Genomic DNA, 20,757 nt, shown 5'->3' on the forward strand with positions numbered 1-20,757 from the left:
CGGTATTCCCGAGTGTAGCTCGGGGTAAAGTTTCTGTACCAAAAGCGGTAGCCCCGAGCTACACTCGGGAATACAATGCAGCGCTGCATAGGGAGTCCCTCCAGCACTTACCTTGTCCTTCGCTCCCGCGATGTGTCCCCTGCAGCGTCCCCGGCCATCTCCTCTGGCTGATGCCGGCATCCGGCTTCTGTGTTCCGGTCCCTGTGACGTCGGGACGTACGGGCGGCGGGAAATTTGAAAATTTTTTAAAAATGTCATTTTTTTCAAAACGAATTTTACATAGTAAAACATTGCTGTTTCAAACCATTTCACATACATTTTGTCCCGAGTGCTTTGTCCTGTGCCCTGTCTGCATTTTGACTGTTCCTGCCTGGAAACTTAGAAAAGTCTATGGCGTCCAAAAAGCGTCCCTTTAGGTCAAAATCAGTTTTAGACCAGCTAGAGAACAGCGACAGTAAATTAGAACCACTTGCAGAATTGAGTGATAATGATTCGTGGGGAAATTCGTCATCAGACACTGAAAACGATTTTGCGACTTTGCTCAGTGATGTGCGAACTTGGTGCTATATTTCAAATTTCAGTGTTTTTGGTTTGATTATATTATTGAATTAAATGTATTATATTATATTATTATTTTTTATGATTATTTATTAAAATTATAATTTATAATTTTGTGTTTCAAATTTTATCATACCCGGGATGTTTAATAGACTCTTGATCGGACAGATTTCAGTGAGTTATTCCTAAATATTACAGCCTACAATAAAGAAACTACATATTTCCATGCAAAATAATGGTACCGCTTTCAGCACCAAAAATCTGAAATAATCAGACCGCCAGGGAGGTTAATAGAAGGGAGAAGGGCACATCATTTCTCCTACTGATTTTTCTGTACTACTAGGAAGTGAAAAATCCAGCATGGAAATGAGAACCTTTCATGATAGCCACTATAGGCAGAACAAATAACATATTTACGAAATCTCCTTGCTGAAGTCCTCCACAGATAAAAGAAGCCAATAAGTAAATTTTCAAAGCAATACTTATTTTTTAAAATAAATTATTTATTTTACAGATAAATATTTATTATGTGGCATTTAGAAGATAAAAGTGTACTGGGTTTTCTAATAAGAACATCCAGCATTTCCTTCATTTCTAGCAAACTGCATCAGGAAAGGGGGACAGGAAAAGAAAGAAGATATTGAAACACTATACACTAAATCATATTGGGGGAGATTTACTAAAACTGGTGCACACAGAATCTGCTGTAGCTGTGCAAAGTAGCCAATCAGTTCCTAACTTCAGCTTGTTCATTTACACCCAGGTCACATCGGGTGCGATTTGCATGCCATGCGACTTGCAAATCATATGCCAAGTCACACCCTATTGTCCTCAATTAGAGCGGTCAAATCGGTGCCGTTCAGACTTGGTCGGCGCCGCACCAATTTCTAAAGTAGTACATATACTACTTTTGGTGCGATATGCATAGACATCTGTGTCAGATGCCTTGCAAATCGCACCTGAAATCGGCATCTGACCCGACTGAAAGTGTGCGACTTCACTGAAAGTCGCACAATTTCAAAGTCAAGTTTGATGTTAAGCTTTGACGATAAAACATAGAAGCTGATTGGTTATTATGCACAACTGCACCAGATTCAGTGTGCACCAGTTTTAGTAAATATCTCCCTACATATTTATATCATGATTGTTTAATATGGTAAAGACTAAGTTACCTTATCAATGTAACTCTTTCCCAATTCTTTTACTTCCTTCATGTTAATCTGAGCCTTGACCTTGTCTTTACCTTTCTTGCCTTTCTTCTTCTTCCCAAAGCATTTTTTACAGATACAGAAGCAGCAGCACAGCAGGAGCAGGCCGGCCACAATCAGAATGGTAGCCAGAGCCCATGGAGGAACTGCGAGTGAAAAAACAGAATGCAAACATCTTAGAAATTATTCATTAGGATCACAAACATTTTTTACTATCAGTCTACGAAGAGTGGCTTGCTAAAAATCCTAAAATGCTTTGCAACATGGCTGAATTTAAACAAACCTTAGAAACATGCTTGTTTTATTATTTAGATTTTGCTTGATAATCTGTTGTAGATAGTACAACATGAATCCTAATACTGATTATCAGTATTACAATTTTATTTCTTAATAGTATATTGCAGAGCCATTGAATGATGAGCCTTCAAGTGGGCCAATATATGATATGGGGCTATGTGCTTTTAGTACTGATCTACAGTAACTAGAGAAATAAGTATCTGCATCTGGAGCAGGTCAGAGTTGTATCAGAAAAAAAAAAAAATTTCAGAAAAAAAAAAAACATTTCAGGGCACAAAAGCAAGTGGGCCAATATCTTTGGGTGGTGGTAGATCTATGATATGGGGCTATGTGCACTTGGTACTGATCTACAGTAACTAGAGAAATAAGTACGGTATATGCGTCCGGAGCAGGTCAGAGTTGTATCAGAAATAAAAAAAAAACATTTCAGGGCGCAAAAGCAGTAAATTTAAGTATTACAAGGTTATGGCCTTTTATAATAGGGCCCAACTGAACTTCAGACTATGGAGTTGATTTACTAAAACTGGAGAGATCAAAATCTTGTGCAACTGTGCATGGTAGCCAATCAGCTTCTAACTTCAGCTTCTTCAATTAGTTTTTGATAAAAAAAAAAAAAACCCTGGAAGCTGATCACCATGAAGAGCTGCACCAGATTTTGCACTCTCCAGTTTTAGTAAATCAACCGCACTGTCTTCTTCACCTTAGGCTGCATTCACGTTCCAGCGATTTGCAGGGTGGAGCTCAAAGCTTGAAACTCCAAAACATTCAAAATTAAAAAATCAATTGTTCTCTATAGTGCCTGTTTGCTGGATCAGGTGTGAACTGACACCAAAAAGAACAATTGATTTGTTAAGTTTGAGCATTTTTGGAGCTTCGAGCTTCAAGCTACAAATCACTCAAGTGTGAATGCAGCCTAAATGTCTATTGCTGAGTTGCTGAGTCAATCAGATGTCCTGATTGTACTGGAAGACATTATTTCAAGTTTAATGATTTCATACCACTGATTTTCAGAAAAAAACACATACATTCAAAATATTCTCTCAACTTTGATGACTACTAAAAGAGACTTTCTGTAACAAACATTTCCATTACACAATATTGCTCCTATTGAACAATCTGAGTCAGATTAGGCCCAGGTTCACTCCGGTAAAACTTCCCATGCCATTTGACAGTTTCAAATCGCATGACAAGTCGCACCCTATTGTTGGTAATGGAACCGTTCAAATCGGAGTCGCACTGATTTTGAGCGTAGTTCCTGCACTATTTATTGCAATTTGGTGCAACTTTCATAGACATCTGTAAATGAAGTCACACAGATGTCTGTAGGTTGCACCTGAAATCTCACTGACATGCAACTTTGAAATCATGCTACTTCAAGTGATTTGAAAGTCGGATCCAGTGTGAACCAGGGCTTAAGAATGCAAACTTCTAAAAGATCAATACAATATTTTGTGGCAGTGTGCCACATACATTTTTTTTAATGCTTGAGTCCATCAGAGCGACCAGGATAAGAGGACTTGTAGCAGAACATTAGGACTTTGAAACATGTGGCAATCTTATATGCAGTAATTGCTGGAAACATTTTGGGAATATCTGAATATACAATGATTTGTATTGTTATGGACCAAACAGCATAACAAATACAGCAAGAACAGTGTACAAACTACCTGTACATTTAGTTAGTTATTTTTAAAGTGAGGAAATGCTTGTATGTATTACACCCTTGTGCTGTATGTTTTTATTGACCCCTGGTCCACATATATGTGGACCATGCGGGCTGCGTTTTGCACGGGCACGAGAGCCCATTCATTTGAATGGACTCCCATGCCCGTGACATGCAGGGAAGAAGTCCATGCACTTCTTTGGAAAACGCAGCCCGCATGGGAACCTCGGTTCCCAGTACGGTTGCGTTTTCCAGTGCAGGCAGCATGCCATTAGATCTAATGGCACCCGCCTGCGAATCTGCATTTCTCTGTGTGGGTAGATTTTCGCGCGGATCCACAGCAGCGCCACCCTCACAGATGTGAACCTAGGCTTAGACAGAAGTTTACTCTTTTGTGAGCAGGTTTGCTTAGGTGTAGAATAAATGTTTGGTGCAAAACTCTATGTACTTAGATCTTTTAATTAATTGCTCTAGGTAAATTGTTAAATATTAGGAGATTTCATGTCAAAGATGGAGTTTTCAAGGACTCAGTCCACTTGCTACCTTGCATTTAGGGGGCAACCCTGCCCCTGCCCACCTGCCTCAAATAAAACGCAGATTTCTCTTCAAATTATATTTATCTATCTGCAGCTTGTTATAAATTTGATTAGACTAGGACAGGGGTGGGTAAACTTTTTGACTTGAGGGCCGCAATGGGTTCATATATTGGACCCGGGGGCCGGACCAGGAGTAGATGAATGATGTGTATGTGTGAATTAATATAAATTAAATTAAAATTTGTAACATTAAATGTTTAGATTAATTTAAGGTAGAAAAGCATAAAAAGAGTTATTTTACAAAACTTTTATGCCCCCCACTAGCTGCTGGCCGACCCAGCCACTACCATGCCATCCATAGTAAGTATAGTAATATTCCCCCATAGTAAGCATAGTAATTAATCCCCCATATAGTAATTCATCCCCCATAGTAATTCATCCCCCATATAGTAATTCATCCCCCCTATAGTAATTCATCCCCCCTATAGTAATTCATTCCCCATATTAATTCATCCCTCATATAGTATTTCATCCCCCATAGTACTATTCCCCCCCAAGTAGTAAGCCAAGTCCCCCCTGTGTCAATTTACTTACCTTTGCTCCGCGCGTTCCTCTCGTCGTGTTCCCGCGCTGTTCCGGTCTTCAGGGCGGACTGTGAGAGGAGCCTAGCTCCCCTCACGTTCGTCACGCTGCCCCGCCTACACACATCCTGACAGCCAATGTATCCCGCGCCGTTCCGGTCTTCAGGGCGGACTGTGAGAGGAGCCTAGCTCCCCTCACGTTCGTCACGCTGCCCCGCCTACACACATCCTGACAGCCAATGTTTGCCTGCCCTGGCTGTTTTTTTTTTTATCACGCTCCGCGGGCCGGATAAAAAGGTCCGCCGGGCCGTAGTTTGCCCATTGCTGGACTAGGATCTAAACATGCTTGAGTTAATTTCTGCTAATGAGAATGCTGCAAATGACTTGAAGGCCTACATTTTCCCTGAGCCTAATGCAGGCCATAGATGGGTTGTTAATCATCCGATTTTTCGACCGAAAGAAAAATTTTCGTACCGTTAGTGGATTAGTTCGTTGGCCGTTTTTCGTGTATTTTGCACTTTCAGATTATCAGTTATGTTGGGAAACTTGCGGCCGATTTGAACGATCAGCCGATTTTCCCGGCAATAATGGCCAAATAGGACGATCGTTTTAACAATAAAAAATCTGCTCATGAGCTGTGACCTGAAATGGACAAAAGTTATGGGGTGAACTTATGATTTAGTCGGACGATTTTTTTATTCGTTGGTGTTAACGTCGGCCGAATGAACGACCAATTTGTCGTTTATCGTTCGAAAAATCAGCCGATGTTCGACCCGTCTATGGCCTGCATTAGGGCCGGTTCACACCATGACCACACATGAATGCGCTGTGCGTTCCTGTGCAATTTACATTGCATCCAAAACACACTTTATATGCAATCTGCAGTGGGTGTCAATAATAAGTTTATGACACCCCAAACACAGTTTGCAATTGCAGTGCAGTTGCCCGCACCAGATCGCATGGTACAAAAGTACTATGTGATCCAGTTGTAGTGTGTTTTAAAAAGTAGGGCATGCATTACTGTTGGTGCAGTGTGATTTCATCCCATTCAAAATGAACAGACTGAAATTGCACTGCACAGAACTGCATGTGAATCGCACAGGAACCGCACAGCATTCCCGTATGATTCACATGTAGTTTCTGATGTGAACTGAAGTTACACCTATTATGCCTTCAGCTGAAGCATGCATTAAAATAATTGTTTAAAATCTTTACGGCCAATTCACACCAGCATTGCACTCTGAAGAGCAATCTGTGTCTGGATCAATTTTCAGAGAGCATTTGGCTGGCAGTGAGGAGGCATTGCATCACCTCCTCACCACCTGTTTTAACCACTTAAAAATCCTGATAGCAGTTGAATGGGATTGCGTTCAGCAGGCAACATGGTGGGTGGTGACAGTTGGGATCATTTTTGCTGCGCAAAAAAGCATTGCGGTTGCAACATATGCACTTTCCCCTCTGCTGTCTTTCCAGCATAAGGGCTCTTTCAAACTAAGCTGCCCCACAGCAGGGGATCCATGAGCAGATTCCCTACTGGACTAGATCTCTATGGACAGATGTCCGTGTTTTGACATCTGTGCCCATTCACTTTGGGGGTTATTTACTAAAAAATGAGAGTGCAAAATCTGGTGCAAATTCTGGAGTAGAAACCAATCAGCTTCCAGGTTGCATTGCCAAAGCTTAATTGAACAAGCTGAAGTTAGAAGCTGATTGACTACCATGCACAGCTGCACCAGATTCTGAGTGCTCCAGTTTAAGGCTGCATTCACACTTGAACGTTTTGTAGCTTGACGCTTGAAGCTCCAAAAAAGCTCAAACTTAAAAAATCAATTGTTCTCTATGGTGCTTGTTCACACCTGATTACAGGAACAGGTACCATATAGGACAATTGATTTTTTAAGTTTGAGAGTTTTTGGAGCTTCAAGCTTCGAGCTCCAAGCTACAAAAGGTTCAAGTGTGAATGCAGCCTTAGTAACTCTCCCCCTATGTGTCTCTTAGATTGCAAGCTCCAAGGAGCAGGGCCCTCCTAACCCTCTTGTACTGAACTGTATTGTTGCTGTATTGTCTCCCGTTATATTGTAAAGCGCTGAGCAAACTGTTGACGCTATATAAATCCTGTATAATAATATTAATATGTGTCCACATACATCACACAGTGGACAGGGGTGGACTTGTGATGGCTCAATGGGGAAGATTTACTAAAATTGGAGAGTACAAATCAGATGTAGCTCTGCAAACAAGGCAATCATCTTCCGTTTTTTTGACAAAGCTTAATTAAACAAGCTGAAATTAAAAACTATCTGTTTACCATGCACAACTGCACCACATACTGAGTGCTCCAGTTAGTAAATCTCCCCCTTTGGTTGGCCAAATGTAAATGGCCTCTTGTCAATTTACATGCGGCTACATCTGATCTGTCATGTTTAGATCGGGAAAAATAGAAAAGGACACAGTCCTTTTCCATTTTTTATCTGGACCTGAACAAGCCCAGAGGTAGGCAGGTGTAAACAGACACAAATCCATTTACATCCAGACTCTAGCTGACCTACATGGAGCTTTCAATCAGGCCTGCAGGAAAAACTGACAAGCAGACCTAATTGGAAAGCTTGGGTAAGAGGTTCTGAAAGAGGAGTAGTTAGGGGTTCAGCCGTGTGTTTTTACTGCCCCCCCAAACACAAGTGTAAACTAGCATCTCATGTTTATGATCATCATCATTAAGATGATCACAGTACAACAGGTGCTTGATGGCTCTGTCACAATGTCACATGGCTGCTGAGTGCTTTGTTATGGCTGTACCATGATTAAGTCCTGGAGAGCTGGGCAAAATGCATCAGGGTGTTTGATTTGGTGGATACATGTAGACTAAGGCCACTCCATTTTGTCTACTGACCTGGGCTTGTTGGGAGTAGCTGTGATCCTTTCCTCTTTATATGTACTCTGGATTTTTATCAGGATAAGCCTGCAATCCCATACTCTGGGACACAGGGCTATGCTTTCACCTCCAATTTGAGTGGTGCCAAAATCAAGATACCAGGTCTTCATTTCTTAGAAGGGGAGTCATTTGCTGTCCTACTGCTTGACTGCTAGCAGTGGAGCATTCTCGTTTAATGGCTGTGTATGCTTGGGTCAGTCTCCCTGGAGAGCTCCCAGTAATGAAATAGTCTCCTTGCCCACATTGACTGCCTCTGAAGAAGTATTCACCTTTTCCATGAGGGAGGCAACTTCTCCTTGCCTCTCAGATGAGTAGTCTTATCTGCACATCAAAGTGGATAACTCTGGGGCTGAATCAACCCTTCTGTCAATCTCTGGATGGCCACCTCTCCTGAAGCCATCTGTTTCGTTGCAGGTGGGTCTATTAATTTCCCACCTATGACAGCCATGGTTGAGTTCAAGCCTGCACATCTCTGCTACTGACACTACTGACACTATGACCACTTTTTCTCTCTGGCTTTCTCATACAGCAGTCCATCCTAATATTGTTTCATCAGCCATTCATCTGCATCACCCAAATCAGAAACTGAGGAACTTATCTTCCCTTGGCATGCCCAGGAAACCAAGGGCTGATGGAAAATAGAGGTAAAGGGGCATGTACCTGCATCTAAGCATGGTGAGTAAATGGGCACTCTGCTAGACTAATAAAGAATGATGTCACTTGTGTAGTACAGAACAGCATTAGGTTTTATAGGTTTTTATTGGTGTACTTAGCCTGAGGATGTTGAATAAAGGGCAGGACAGGGATATAACCTTTTCATCCTCCACCGACTAGGTTTAATAACAATTAAATCTCTACTTCTACTTTACCCATTGAAGTTATTTGTCTACGTCAGGTTTATTTAATTAGTTCTCCCTCTGTAACCTCTATGGAGAAGTAGTTAATAGGTCAAGTAGGCTTTTAGCTCAGACAAAGACTTAACTCATAATCTGTAGTTTAGGAAAACACGGGCCTTTCAAAATGTTGTAATACCAGTACAGTATGTGCTGTGTTACAGTACATTGCAAAGATGTTCATAACATCATGTTATTCATTACTCTGTTTTCTAGAATACTGTGAAATAATATTTTTTGTCTAATCTAGCACATTAACATTTACAATGTTTGTGAGCAGTTGCTGTTTTATGCTGTGTTTACAGTCTGTTTGCTAGACATAATTTCACTTGGTTTCATTCACATTTTTTTATTAATTCACGTTTTTATATTTCAGAAAATTCTTATACTAAACAGCAATTACAGATAAAATATGTACAATTTAGTACAGTTGTCCTTTAATCCCCCCCACAGCCCATCTGGTCAAATACTTACTTTTTCCTGTTCCGGTTATCTTAAAGGAAGAGTTCACCTTTTAGCAAAAAATAATAAATGCCCTTTTTTTGCAGGGTAAAAAATGTGAATTTATTTTTTGTTTGTGGAGCCTCTAAAGCATTACACTGGAGATCAGCAGATTGCTGGTGCCATGCAGGTCTCCCCCTGACCTGTCAGTATATCTTCTTGTTCATACATCCCGTACGGGCAAGCAGACACTTACTGATGGAAGGCTCAATAAACTACCATGGTGCTGTAGGGTGCCGTGGTAGTTCATTGAAAACTACAAGCTGACAGCGGCAAAGGAACTGTTGGAACTTGTAGTTTTCCCATTTGCAGAATACTGTTTTTTTTTTTATTAATTGCGACAGCTAACAGGGAAGAGAAGATCTGTCGCTAGCTGTCACAAAGGGGGGGGGGTCGGGGGTGCAGGGGCTGGTCCAATTGTAAAATGTTTCATGTTACACCCTGAATATCTGTGTACAGTTACAGTATTGTAATCAGTGAGGTGCACTGGCAGTCAGTAAAGTGCATCCATGTGGGTACAGTAAAGGTCCCATCCTACTACCCCAGCAGAGCCTCAGTAAATGGTTGTTAAAAGGTGCGGCATATTTAGTAGCCTTTTAACCCTAGAATCACATCTGTGCGGGTGGTGCCGCTGCGGATCCGCACGAAAATCCATGCAGCCGCACCATTCGCACAGAGAAATGCAGTTCCGCAGGCGGGTGCCATTAGTTCTAACGGCACGCTGCCCGCACTGCAAAACGCAACCATACTGGGAACAGAGGTTCCCATGCGGGCTACATTTTCCAAAGAAGTGCAGGGAATTCTTTCCCTGAGTGTCACAGGGCACGGGAGTCCATTCAAATGAATGGGCTCTCATGCCCGTGCAAAACGCAGCCCGCACGGCCACATAGATGTTAACCAGGGGTTAATAGACACTATGTACTGTGCTAAAGAAAAAAGGGCTACAACTATATTGCAAGTTAATACCACTAGGAAAATGTTAACGTGTTACTAAACCCACAACAGTAAAATCAGTCTGTATATGCAGTAGAGCATGACTGTTATACTCACTGTGGAACCTAAGGGGTTAATCCTTTGCATTGTGTACAAAGGCTGTTTGATCCTGTCCTCTCTGACTCTCCCTTTCTTTTGCTGTCCCCAATCCATCTACCATAGTAAGAGCAGCAGTGGCAGCTCTTTTAAAAAAAGGCTTAAGGTGTTACTAAACCCAGGACCCTGCATTTACTATATCTGGTCTCCCACAGTACACAGAACATAGAAATGCTATTATTTTAGTACATATAAACTGCAAAATACCATTTCTCCTCAGCAGTATATAGCAGTCTTGTGACTTCTATCAGTGTCCAACTGAGCAATGGTTAAAGCTTGTAGGAGGAGTTTTCATTCTCCTCTCACTGCCCTTTGAGATTGCTTAACCCCTGACCCTCTGACAGGACAGTGCTGATTGGCCCTGTACAGATCACAAGCACCCTCCCAAGAAAATGAAAAAAAAAAAAAACTAACTAGCAGTACACACCAAACTGAGCATGTGCAGAATGTCGCTGAGGCTCCATTCTATCAGGAGGTGAAACGGGGAACAAGGAAGAAGGGGAGAATCAGAGAAGACAGGATCAAACATCCTTTTTACACAATGCAGAGGATTGACCCGTCAAGTTCCACAGTGAGTATAACAAGCATGCTTTATTGCATATACAGACTGATTTTACTGTTGTGGGTTAGGTACACTTTAAAGGGAAACATCAAAAATAATATTCCTGCAGGATCCTAAACCCGCAGGTGAAGTGACACACCTGTACCAAAGCAATAGTGACATTTACAAAGAAAATTTACAGTTTTAATTGATGCTAAAAATAATTTTCTTAATCTTTAATGTGGGTCTGGTATGGATTTTGCCACACCCCAAATCCATACCAGGCCCTTATCTGATCATGCAGCCTGGCTGGCCCGGAGTGGGGGGAGCAACAAACCATAAAACTTTGGGATGGATGCCAGTGCAGCTCCATAAAGCACCATGGTTGTTCTTTTAGCCATGCTCACAGTTTAGGATGATGGTTCCATCATCCTGCCAACTATGCCAAAATGTTGTCAGGGCTAACTGCATGTCGGTAATTTTAAAGGACCAGGCAAGGAAACAGCTCTAGGAATTTTCTGGTTTATATAATGAATAATAAACAGTACAATGCAGTATTAGTTCCAAAGTATTCCTATGGACAATAAGGCACTTTTACAGTCCCATAACAATGTAGTCCAAGTAGGCATATGTACACATGGCAGCATTCTAGAAGATAATTTCCTACACAAGTCGCATACACTTTAACAGTGTCTTCCTACTGAACACATTGGATGAACAATTGCAGATACAAGCAGACAATAAGGTCTGTCCCCAGATCAGTTTGTTTCCAGGGATGACAGGAACTTTTGTGAATGAGGGTGGATATTTGAGGCCCCATTATTTTAGAGAGGACTTCTAGATTCCAATAAGTCTCCACTGTAGTCCCACACACCCATTGGGCCAAGGATGTAGGGATGAGGCCCTTGTCCCCAGCAACATGGGGATAAGGTGTTTTGCATGTGACCTATTATGGTTCAGGAGGAAAGGCGGGGGACTCACTACTACCTTTCCTGGCCAGCCAGGCTGCATGCCCAGATAAGGGTCTGGTATGGATTGTGGGTACACCTTGTTTTTGGTTTTAGTGTTGTGTAGCCCTAAAAATATACCAGATCCCTATCTGGAATAGGGGTCTAATATGGATTTTGGGGGAACCAATTTAGTTTTTTGTTAACAATTTACTGATTGTAGTAATATGTACAACTTTCTGAGAGAGCACCCATAGAAAGAAAGAGAAGAGTGCGCCAGCGGGGGAATCCAGAGTAGGAGGTAAGGGACGGCTCTGTGCAATACTATTGCACAGAGCAAGAAAGTAAAATAACTTTTTTATTGTAAATTAAAAAAATATCATTTACAATCATTTTAACACAGATGGCAAAGAGAGATTCGACAGATCTGATGATTTAGGAAAGCACATTGTACGGCAAAAAAGAAAACACCTCTTCTGAAGATGGTTAATGGTTTGCTGGTTGAATTGGCAGAGACTGAGATCGAAGAGGCTGTTATTTCCACAGCTAAGCAATGCTGTTTTCTGAAAACATCAAAGCAATTCTATTTCCTCAAGCAACTAAGCAATTCATCTCTATGTTAAAAAGGAAACTAGTGCAACCGCCACATTTAAATTGGTAAACTGCAATATATACTTCATTTTTGCATTTGTGTCTAGATACATTTTAAGGTCATCTCACAGGTGGATCAATGGCCGGCTACGGGCTAACTTGGTAGGTGGGCTGTGCTTTGTAATCCCCTCCAGTTCTGCACAGTATCTACTTCTACAACAGCTAGAAAGTATACTAGGTGGAGGAAAGAAGAGCTAAAATCATCAGGGCCCATGGTAACCTGAAGGATCGCAATATGCAGGTAAGTCACTACTGCTGGGATTAAACCGAAAAACTGCTCTACTCTGCTGGTGACGTCACTCCTCCTTCCAAACAAAGAATGCTAATCTGTCACAAGGAAAGGCTGCATATGGGTAGAGCATTCCTTAAAAGCACTCTTCTTGCCATCCAGGCTACTTAACACCTTGTTGTCCAGACTATAGTGAACTCTCCTCATGTATCATAGAATCTTTGCTCAGTACATTTAAAAACACCTTGTCAACTATACATTAACCACTCACTCCCCTTCCTGACCTAGCCATTGTTTGCGTTATGACGCTGTGTTACTTTACCTGACAATTGCGCTGTCATGCAATGCTGCAAATAAAATTTATGTCCTTTTTTCATACAAATAGAGCTCTCTTTTGCTGGTATTTGATCGCCTGTACATTTTAAATTTTTGCTCTATAAACAAAAAAAGACCGACAATTTTGAAAACAAACATTATTTTTAATTTTTTGGTATTAAACATGTCCAGTAAAAAAAATGTAAAAAATCTAATTTTATCATAAATGTAGGTCAAAATGTATTCTGCTATATGTCTTTGCTAAAAAAAATCCCAATACATGTAAATTAATTAGTTTACGTGAAAGCTATAGCGTTTACAAATGGCGGTATATATACTGTGATTTTTTTTTTCTTAGTAATGGCGACAATCAGCAACTGTGGCGGGCATTCTGACACGGGGGGCGGGGGAACTGACTTGGTGTCACTAACATCCCCAGTGACACCAATACAGTGATCAGTGCTAATACAAAGCACTGACACTACTAATGGCACTGGGCAGCAAGGGGTTAATATGCGGGGCAATCAAAGGGTAAACTGTATGCTGTTTTACTGTGTGCTGTGTCTGTGCTTTACACTGTAAAAACACTGCTTTGAATGGCGTTGCTATGCAGAACCATACAAAGCAGTGTGCAGGAGCTGACGGGAGAGATCTGTGTTGTTTATACACAGGTCACACCCCCATCGGTAATACTCAGAGATCGCCGGGTGCCAGCGGGGAATTGCCGCCTGGGACCTGGTGATTGACAGCCAAGGGCATGAATGGCGGTGCAGGTAGGGCACGCCCCCTAGCCGTAACTGCAAAATCACGTATATAGACATGCTTTTGTGCACCCGTGCCACCCTGTAGCAGTATTTCTGCTATAGGGCAGAGTGGAAGCGGCTAAATAAAAGTTTTAGCGCTACCTCCAGAGGAGCCGCTTAATTGTTTTGTGATTTCTTTGGACACCTGAAGATGACACTTTTCTCACACCTTGAGTTATTTCAAGGAATTTATTAGACCAAGCATAGCCTAACGCTCGTTTTGCACTCTTACGGGCCATGCATTCGCCCAAGCACGGCAGCCCATTCATTTGAACGGGCTGCTGTGCCCACAAAAAAGGCGCATGTACCTTTCTGAAAACATGGCTGCAGGAAAACCGCATGGTCTTTTTGACCATGCAGTTTCCCTGCGGTTCTTGCACCCACAATCGTGCTGCAGGCAGAGATGAGTGGGGGTGCCATTCAGAATGGAATGCCGCGTGTCCCGTAAGAGCAGCGACATTCAGCTACGGGTGGATGAAGGTGCACGAACAGATGTGATTCCCAAACCCGCATCCAGCCTGCAAGTGTGATCCTAGCCTAAAAGAAGGAAGGATTAGCAAGTGGACTTATACAAACAATCAATAATACAACACCGTTACTCTGAAAGATGTGATTAAACACTTGCAGTATTCTATCAGTAATTAACTGAACTGCATTTACCTAGCGACTGTATATAAAAACAGTCCTAACTTACTATACCAGTCCCAGTTTTATCCCACTGGCCAGTGATTGATAAAAAAACAAGACAAGAAAGCAAAACAGTTCTCAGCAGACAACCAGATTACTTGTACAATGTTAGTCTCGTACCAGACCCAGAGCGCCCTCGTCTGGGTCTCTGGACACATGCTCTGGTCCAGTTCAAGTCCTCAAACAGTGACAGGAATCATTGTGATATGTCCCTTTAAATTCTGCTGAGACAGTCCCTCCTCTCCTTTCTCACAAGCGGTAGGAGTACTCTCCAGCACAGTCTCATCTCATCCAAATCTCATCTCACACCCTCTGAGGGTGAAAGTTCCCAATCTCTGAGGCAAGGTGAGTAGTCTCTTTACTTCTCCTGATTGTGGTTAGCAGGGTTGTGTTCAACCAGCAGCAACAGATCAGCCTTTTCTCCACACACCAGCTAACTTCAAAACAGTCCAGTCCTCTGTCTTCACCAGCAGACCCACTTCTCCTTGCTCTGTTGCATTAGTCAGTCATGTCCAGGATTGAATCAGATCCAGGTAAGATGGCTGCCCCCTGCACTGGAGACTCTCCATAGATGAGCATTGCAAAGTGGTCTCCTTAAAGATGGCTGCTGCACCTCAGGGCTGCTGCATATTCAGTTTAACCCTGTCCACACTGCAGAAGGATAACACAGCAGCAATAAAGGAAGACGTTCCACCGCAGTTATCAGCTACAGTCTAGGTTACAAAGTTTATAAAATGCATCTAAAATATTGAACTATACAGTGAATAAACAGAAAAAATAGATCATTGAAAATAAAGCAATCAACTGCAAACAATGCAATGTCAATATTTAATCCAGCGGGAGCAATTGTATTAGGATCAAAAGTTTATTTGGATTTACTCCCCAACATGTTCTCATTTAAATTACCCTCTTTCCGGTCTGGTTTCACCACCTCTATCCTCCCAAATCTAGCACCTTTAAAATTTTTGTTACAAAACTCATTATATTGAGATCTGGCGATAGGGTGCTTTTCATTCCCCTGTCAATATTTGAAAAATGTTCCCTTATTTGGTTTTTTTTGTTGATGTTTTGTTCTGCTCACATATTATTTTTGGCATGGACAATGCATTATATAAACAACCTCTTTCATTGCACAAGTTACGAAGTTTGAACAAGTTATGAACTTTGTAGCACAGGGGTGTCAAACTGGCGGCCCTCCAGCTGTTGCAAAACTACAAGTCCCATCATGCCTCTGCCTTTGGGAGTCATGCTTTTAACTGTCAATCTTGCAATGCCTCATGGGACTTGTAGTTTGGCAACAGCTGGAGGGCCGCTGGTTTGACACCTGTGTTAGCAGATTCCTACATGTTTCTGGCCTGAATAAATAGTTGTTTGTTGTGTGAATGGGAGTGACTTTTTCATTATTAATCAGCTGATGCACTTGCAGTGTTTTGATATGGAAAGTTTTACGGTCTGCATCCCTTTAGAAGTATTGAACCCTTTTTGGAGTATTTCACCAAAAATTAAATGTTTGTTACAGATAATGCCTTAACCACCTCCCGTTCGGCCATTGTATATAAACGGCCGGACGGTGGCACTGCAGGGGCGGGTGGCCGTTTATAAACAGCCTCTCTGCCCCCTGCTTGTGCGCGCTCTCCCTGAGAGCACGCAGCACTGCGATCCGGTGCCCGCTGTGTCCTCCGGACACAGTGGAACACCGGTCGTCATACGGGACCTCTGTGCGATGTCCCAATCACATGCAGAGTAGTAAGCAAGATGTCACTTCTGACATCATTGCTTACTACGTGTGAAATCTGTGACTGATCACAGAGGTCACATGGTACAAGGCTATTCACAACAGCCTTGTACCATGTGACAAGCTGTGACCAATCACAGCTCAAGAATGCAGCCAGAGAGAAGGAGAAATTATTTCTTTTACAGCCTTTATGGGTGTAAAAGCAATCAGTGTAAAAAAAAAATCTTCATTACCCCCCACAAGTAGTACAGTGTCACCATGGTGACACTGTACTGCTAGGGTGACAGTATGTAAAAAAAAAAAAAATAAAATGTAAAAAAAAATGTTTAAAAATTATAATTTTTGGTTATAAACTAATTTGGGTTATTTTTTTTTTTTACTAAAAAGATAACGGAATAAATTTTGGCCAAGATTTATGATGAAATATTATTTATTTGCAAAATTGCATAAGAAAAACACTTTTTTTCAAAATTTTTGGACATTTTCATTTACATAGCAAAAAAAAAAAATCCCAGTGGTGAATAAACACCACCAAAATAAAGCTTTATCTGTCTCAAAGAAATTAAAAAAAATTAATATGGGTACAGTGTTGCATGACTGCGCAATTGTCATTCAAAGTGTGATAGCACTGAAAGCTGAAAATTGGCCTGGACAGGAAGGGGGTAAAAGTGTCCGGACCTGAAGTGGTTAAATCTGACTTGTATCTCAGTGAACCAATCACACAAGCAGGATATGGCATTTCTGGGGAAGGCCTGTGCATCAGCTGTGTACAGACGGCCTCCAGGTTGCTATAGTGCATCAAAGTTTACAGAAAACTGCAACGCTGCAGATTGGAAAGGAAAGACAATTTTTAATAACATTGCAACACGGCTTGTGTAGCAATTGTAAATGTTTTTTTTTTTATTAGCTACATTTTTCCAGTGGAAGTGAAGTTAGCCTTTAAGTTTGATTAATTTTTTCTGAAGGCATCGTTCACATGGGCATAATACATGTGAGGGCTTCGTTTACTTGTGCAGGCAATCCTATTCATGTCAGTTGGGATGCAGTAGAATGGACACAGCCGCTTCTCCCAATTTGACATCCGTGTAGGTGCATGGCCCCAATGGCATGGTAAACATGGTATGGTATGCTGTAGTATGCTTGTGTGAACTAGATCTAAATCAGCACAAGGGACTGTACCAGGGGCGAACTGACAACTCATGGGGCCCCCGGGCAATAGGGGATCATGGGCCCCTGTGTCCTTGCCCAAACAAAAAAACCTATGAAAAAGGTACCAGGGGCATCTCATGGGGCCCCTACTGACCCCGGGCCCTCGGGCAGTACCCGAGTTTCCAAATGGTCAGTCCGCCCCTGGACTGTACTTACATTGATGAGAAGTGTGTACAGTGCTGGTGGCTGCTCACTTAATTTAAATCTTCTGTCTCTTTGTCCCCCCACTCCCCCACATCACCCTCATAGTGATAATCTTCCTGTTCTGCGGGGGATTAATATGAACCTTTGGACCTGCCATAAGTACTCGTCAAGAGTGATGCCTAAGCCTGCCCTTTCAGTCCCTCTATGCTAATCACAGAAGCTCTAGTATAGCTTCCACTAATGAAAAATGTTCTTTGACTGGAGGACAGGCAGATTAATGAAAAGTTTACCTCCTGCAATCATACAGCGCTTTTCAAGAAAAAAAAAAAAGACTAAACTTAAGCTTTAATTCTATATGATTATGTCCTAGAGGAAAAAAAAACCTCCTTCAATTTCTTCATTCCTACGGTGTTTCTATAGTACCACATTTAATAAAATCTACTCAAATATTCATGTTGGCCTTGAATCTCTATCCCTGACAGTTGGGGCAATCCCCAATCGTAATTTCTTTTACCTCTTATAAATACATTTTGATCTCGGTGGTCACCAGAACTAGTGTCCTCATTGGATGATTTCCCTTGTATTACTGTTATGGGGACAAACCAAAATTTGGTATTTTCTTTGATTCTTACATGGTAATGAATATCTCCTGATTTTTTTTTTATTTTCAAAGGAAAACTGGCCCAAAATAGTAAAAAAAAATTTTTTTTTATTTAGCTGTGTGTTTCTTGTTACTACCATAACCTACCACCAAAGAGCAAACCAAAATAAATTCTCCAGGTCTTGACAATCACAGCGTTACCATATATGTGTATGTTATTTGTTGTTTGTACCCGTAGTACAGCCCAGAAACAATAGTGTGCATTTAGTTTTTGTTTTTTTTTAAACTAAAACACACTGACACGGACACTAACTGACACTGATACCACTTTTCTTTTAATACTGACCTTTGACCCTGACCTTTTGACCTTCACCTTTGACCCTGACCTTGACCCAAACGCTTACCCTGGCACTGAACTAGATCAAACCTTGATCTAGATATTTTTTCTTTATTTTTTATTTTATTTTTTTAACATTTATTTATCTTTTTCTTTTTTTCTTTCCCCTCTATGCCAGGAGTCGGGGAGATACAATGTATCTCTCTCCTCCATTCAAAGAGAGAAAAAAAAACAAGGGGGCCGGGTTGTACAGTGACTGATCACTGTGATAGCCAATCAGAGGCTATCACAGCGATCATGTGACCCAGAATCGGGAGTCCCGGGTCCCGATCGTTAGAACGGGACCCGGTGCTCTCAGTGACACCGCGGTCTTTGTGCTGGGAGCGTGCTGCAGTGTGGCGCGCTCCCAGCAGAAAGACAGGTATGCAAATATGCGGCCCCACGGAAAAAAGCCCAGTTCTGTGAGGCAGCATATTTGTGTTACGTCGGCGTCAAGGGGTTAAGAACGTCTTTGTTAACTACTACTTTTAGAAAACACTGACCAAAGGCTGGTTCCCACCAAAACACTGTGTGGGAAAGATGCATCATGTGTGCATTTTTCACACTGTGTTCAAACATGCTACCCTTGCAGACTGCATGTGGATGCCTATGTGGTGTTAATGGCACCCCAAACACAGACTGCCAAAATAGTGAGGCTGTGCCATGTGGTTTTGGTGCAGTGCATTTTTGCGCAATCCAGTGCATTTCTCTTAAAATCCTGTGAAAATCAGTCTTCCGTTATGATAGAGGTCTTAACTACATTTTCAGTAGGGATATTATAGGTTCATTTTTTTTAGAGCCTATGAAAAATTGTTTTAACCTCCTTGGCGGTATTCCCGAGTGTAGCTCGGGGTAACATTTCAGTACCAAAAGCGGTAACCCCGAGCTACACTCGGGAATACCATGCGGCACTGCTCCGGCATGTGTTCTTCACTTACCTTACCCTGCGCTCCCACGATGTGTCCCCTGCAGCGTCCCCGGCCATCTCCTCCGGCCGATGCCGGCATCCGGCTTCTGTGTCCTGTCCCTGTGACGTCGGGACGTACGGGCGCCGCCGTCGCCGGCGGCGGGAAATTTAAAAATTTTAAAAAATGTCATTTTTTTTTTTTTTCATTTTACACAGTAAAACATTGCTGTTTCAACCTATTTCACATACATATTGTCCCTAGTGCTTTGTCCTGCGCCCTGCCTGCATTTTGTCTGTTCTTTCTGCCTGGAAACTGAGAAATGTCCATGGCGTCCAAAAAGTGTCCCTTTAGGTCAAAAGCGGTTTAGATCAGCTAGAGAACAGCGATAGTAAATCAGAACCACTTACAGAATTGAGTGATAATGATTCGTGGGGGAAATTCGTCATCAGAAACTGAAAACGATTTTGCGACTGAGCTCAGCAATGTGCGAACTTGGCGCTCTATTTCACATTTCAGTGTTTTTGGTTTGATTATATTATTGAATTAAATTTTTTATTATTTTTATATTATTTTTATGATTATTTAATAAATTATAATTTATGATTTTGTGTTTCAAATTTTATCATACCCGGGATGTTTACTAGACTCTTGTTCGGACAGATTTCAATGAGTTTTTCCTAAAAATTACAGCCTACAATAAAAAAAAATACATATTTCCATGCAAAAAAATGGTACCGCTTTCAGCACCAAAAATCTGAAATAATCATACCGCCAGGGAGGTTAAATCTCTTTTTAAACAGTGCAGTAACTTAGACCTATTAATATGTACAAGAAGTGTGGGGGAGGGGTGCCACTGTTGCAGCTGCTGCTTTAATCCCCAAAGCACCTGATAATACAGCCTTTTTTGTAGTAGCCGCCTTTTAGCTAGGTATGAATTTTGCATGAAGCAGCAGCGAGGCACACCTTTTGTACTTATTAGCAGGGCTAAATTACAGTACCTGTATATTTTTTAAAACAACAATGTTTTACAGGATCCAGAAAAGAAGCCATAATGTTCCCACTGGACACATAGTCAGTAGTTGCCAATAACTGTTCTAAAGTAGTAGTTATCAATAGTTACTATAAAAATTTTTCCTGAAGTTCAGCTTTAATTTAAAAAATGAGTGTGCTTAAAATCCAAAATTGAATAAATTGGAGCTGAATGGGTTTTGAAGCTGCAGGAATTGGGGGTGATCTGCATTCTGATGCTGCATACATTAGGGCTTATCTGAGGTATTGGACCTGACCTAAGATTTGAGGGTGCAGAAATGGATCCTGATCTGTGGTGTGAAGGTGCATGTAGTGAGGGTCATA

The 20,757-nt window shown here is 41.6% G+C and overlaps 1 protein-coding gene across 1 annotated transcript in view; it reads right to left on the reverse strand.

Annotated features, from left to right (window-relative positions):
* Nucleotides 1-20,757, reverse strand: part of LOC149447462 (synaptotagmin-1-like) — a 348,270-nt gene that overhangs the window by 93,523 nt on the left and 233,990 nt on the right. Inside the window, exon 3 of the mRNA XM_089652580.1 lies at nt 1,731-1,912. Coding sequence (XP_089508706.1) covers nt 1,731-1,912 — 182 coding nt within the window. The remainder of the gene's footprint in view (nt 1-1,730; nt 1,913-20,757) is intronic.

The sequence above is a fragment of the Staurois parvus genome, unplaced genomic scaffold, assembly GCF_062004578.1.
Source record: "Staurois parvus isolate SC_StPar_1 unplaced genomic scaffold, SC_StPar_1.0 ptg000686l, whole genome shotgun sequence".
NCBI classification, from domain to species: domain Eukaryota; kingdom Metazoa; phylum Chordata; class Amphibia; order Anura; family Ranidae; genus Staurois; species Staurois parvus.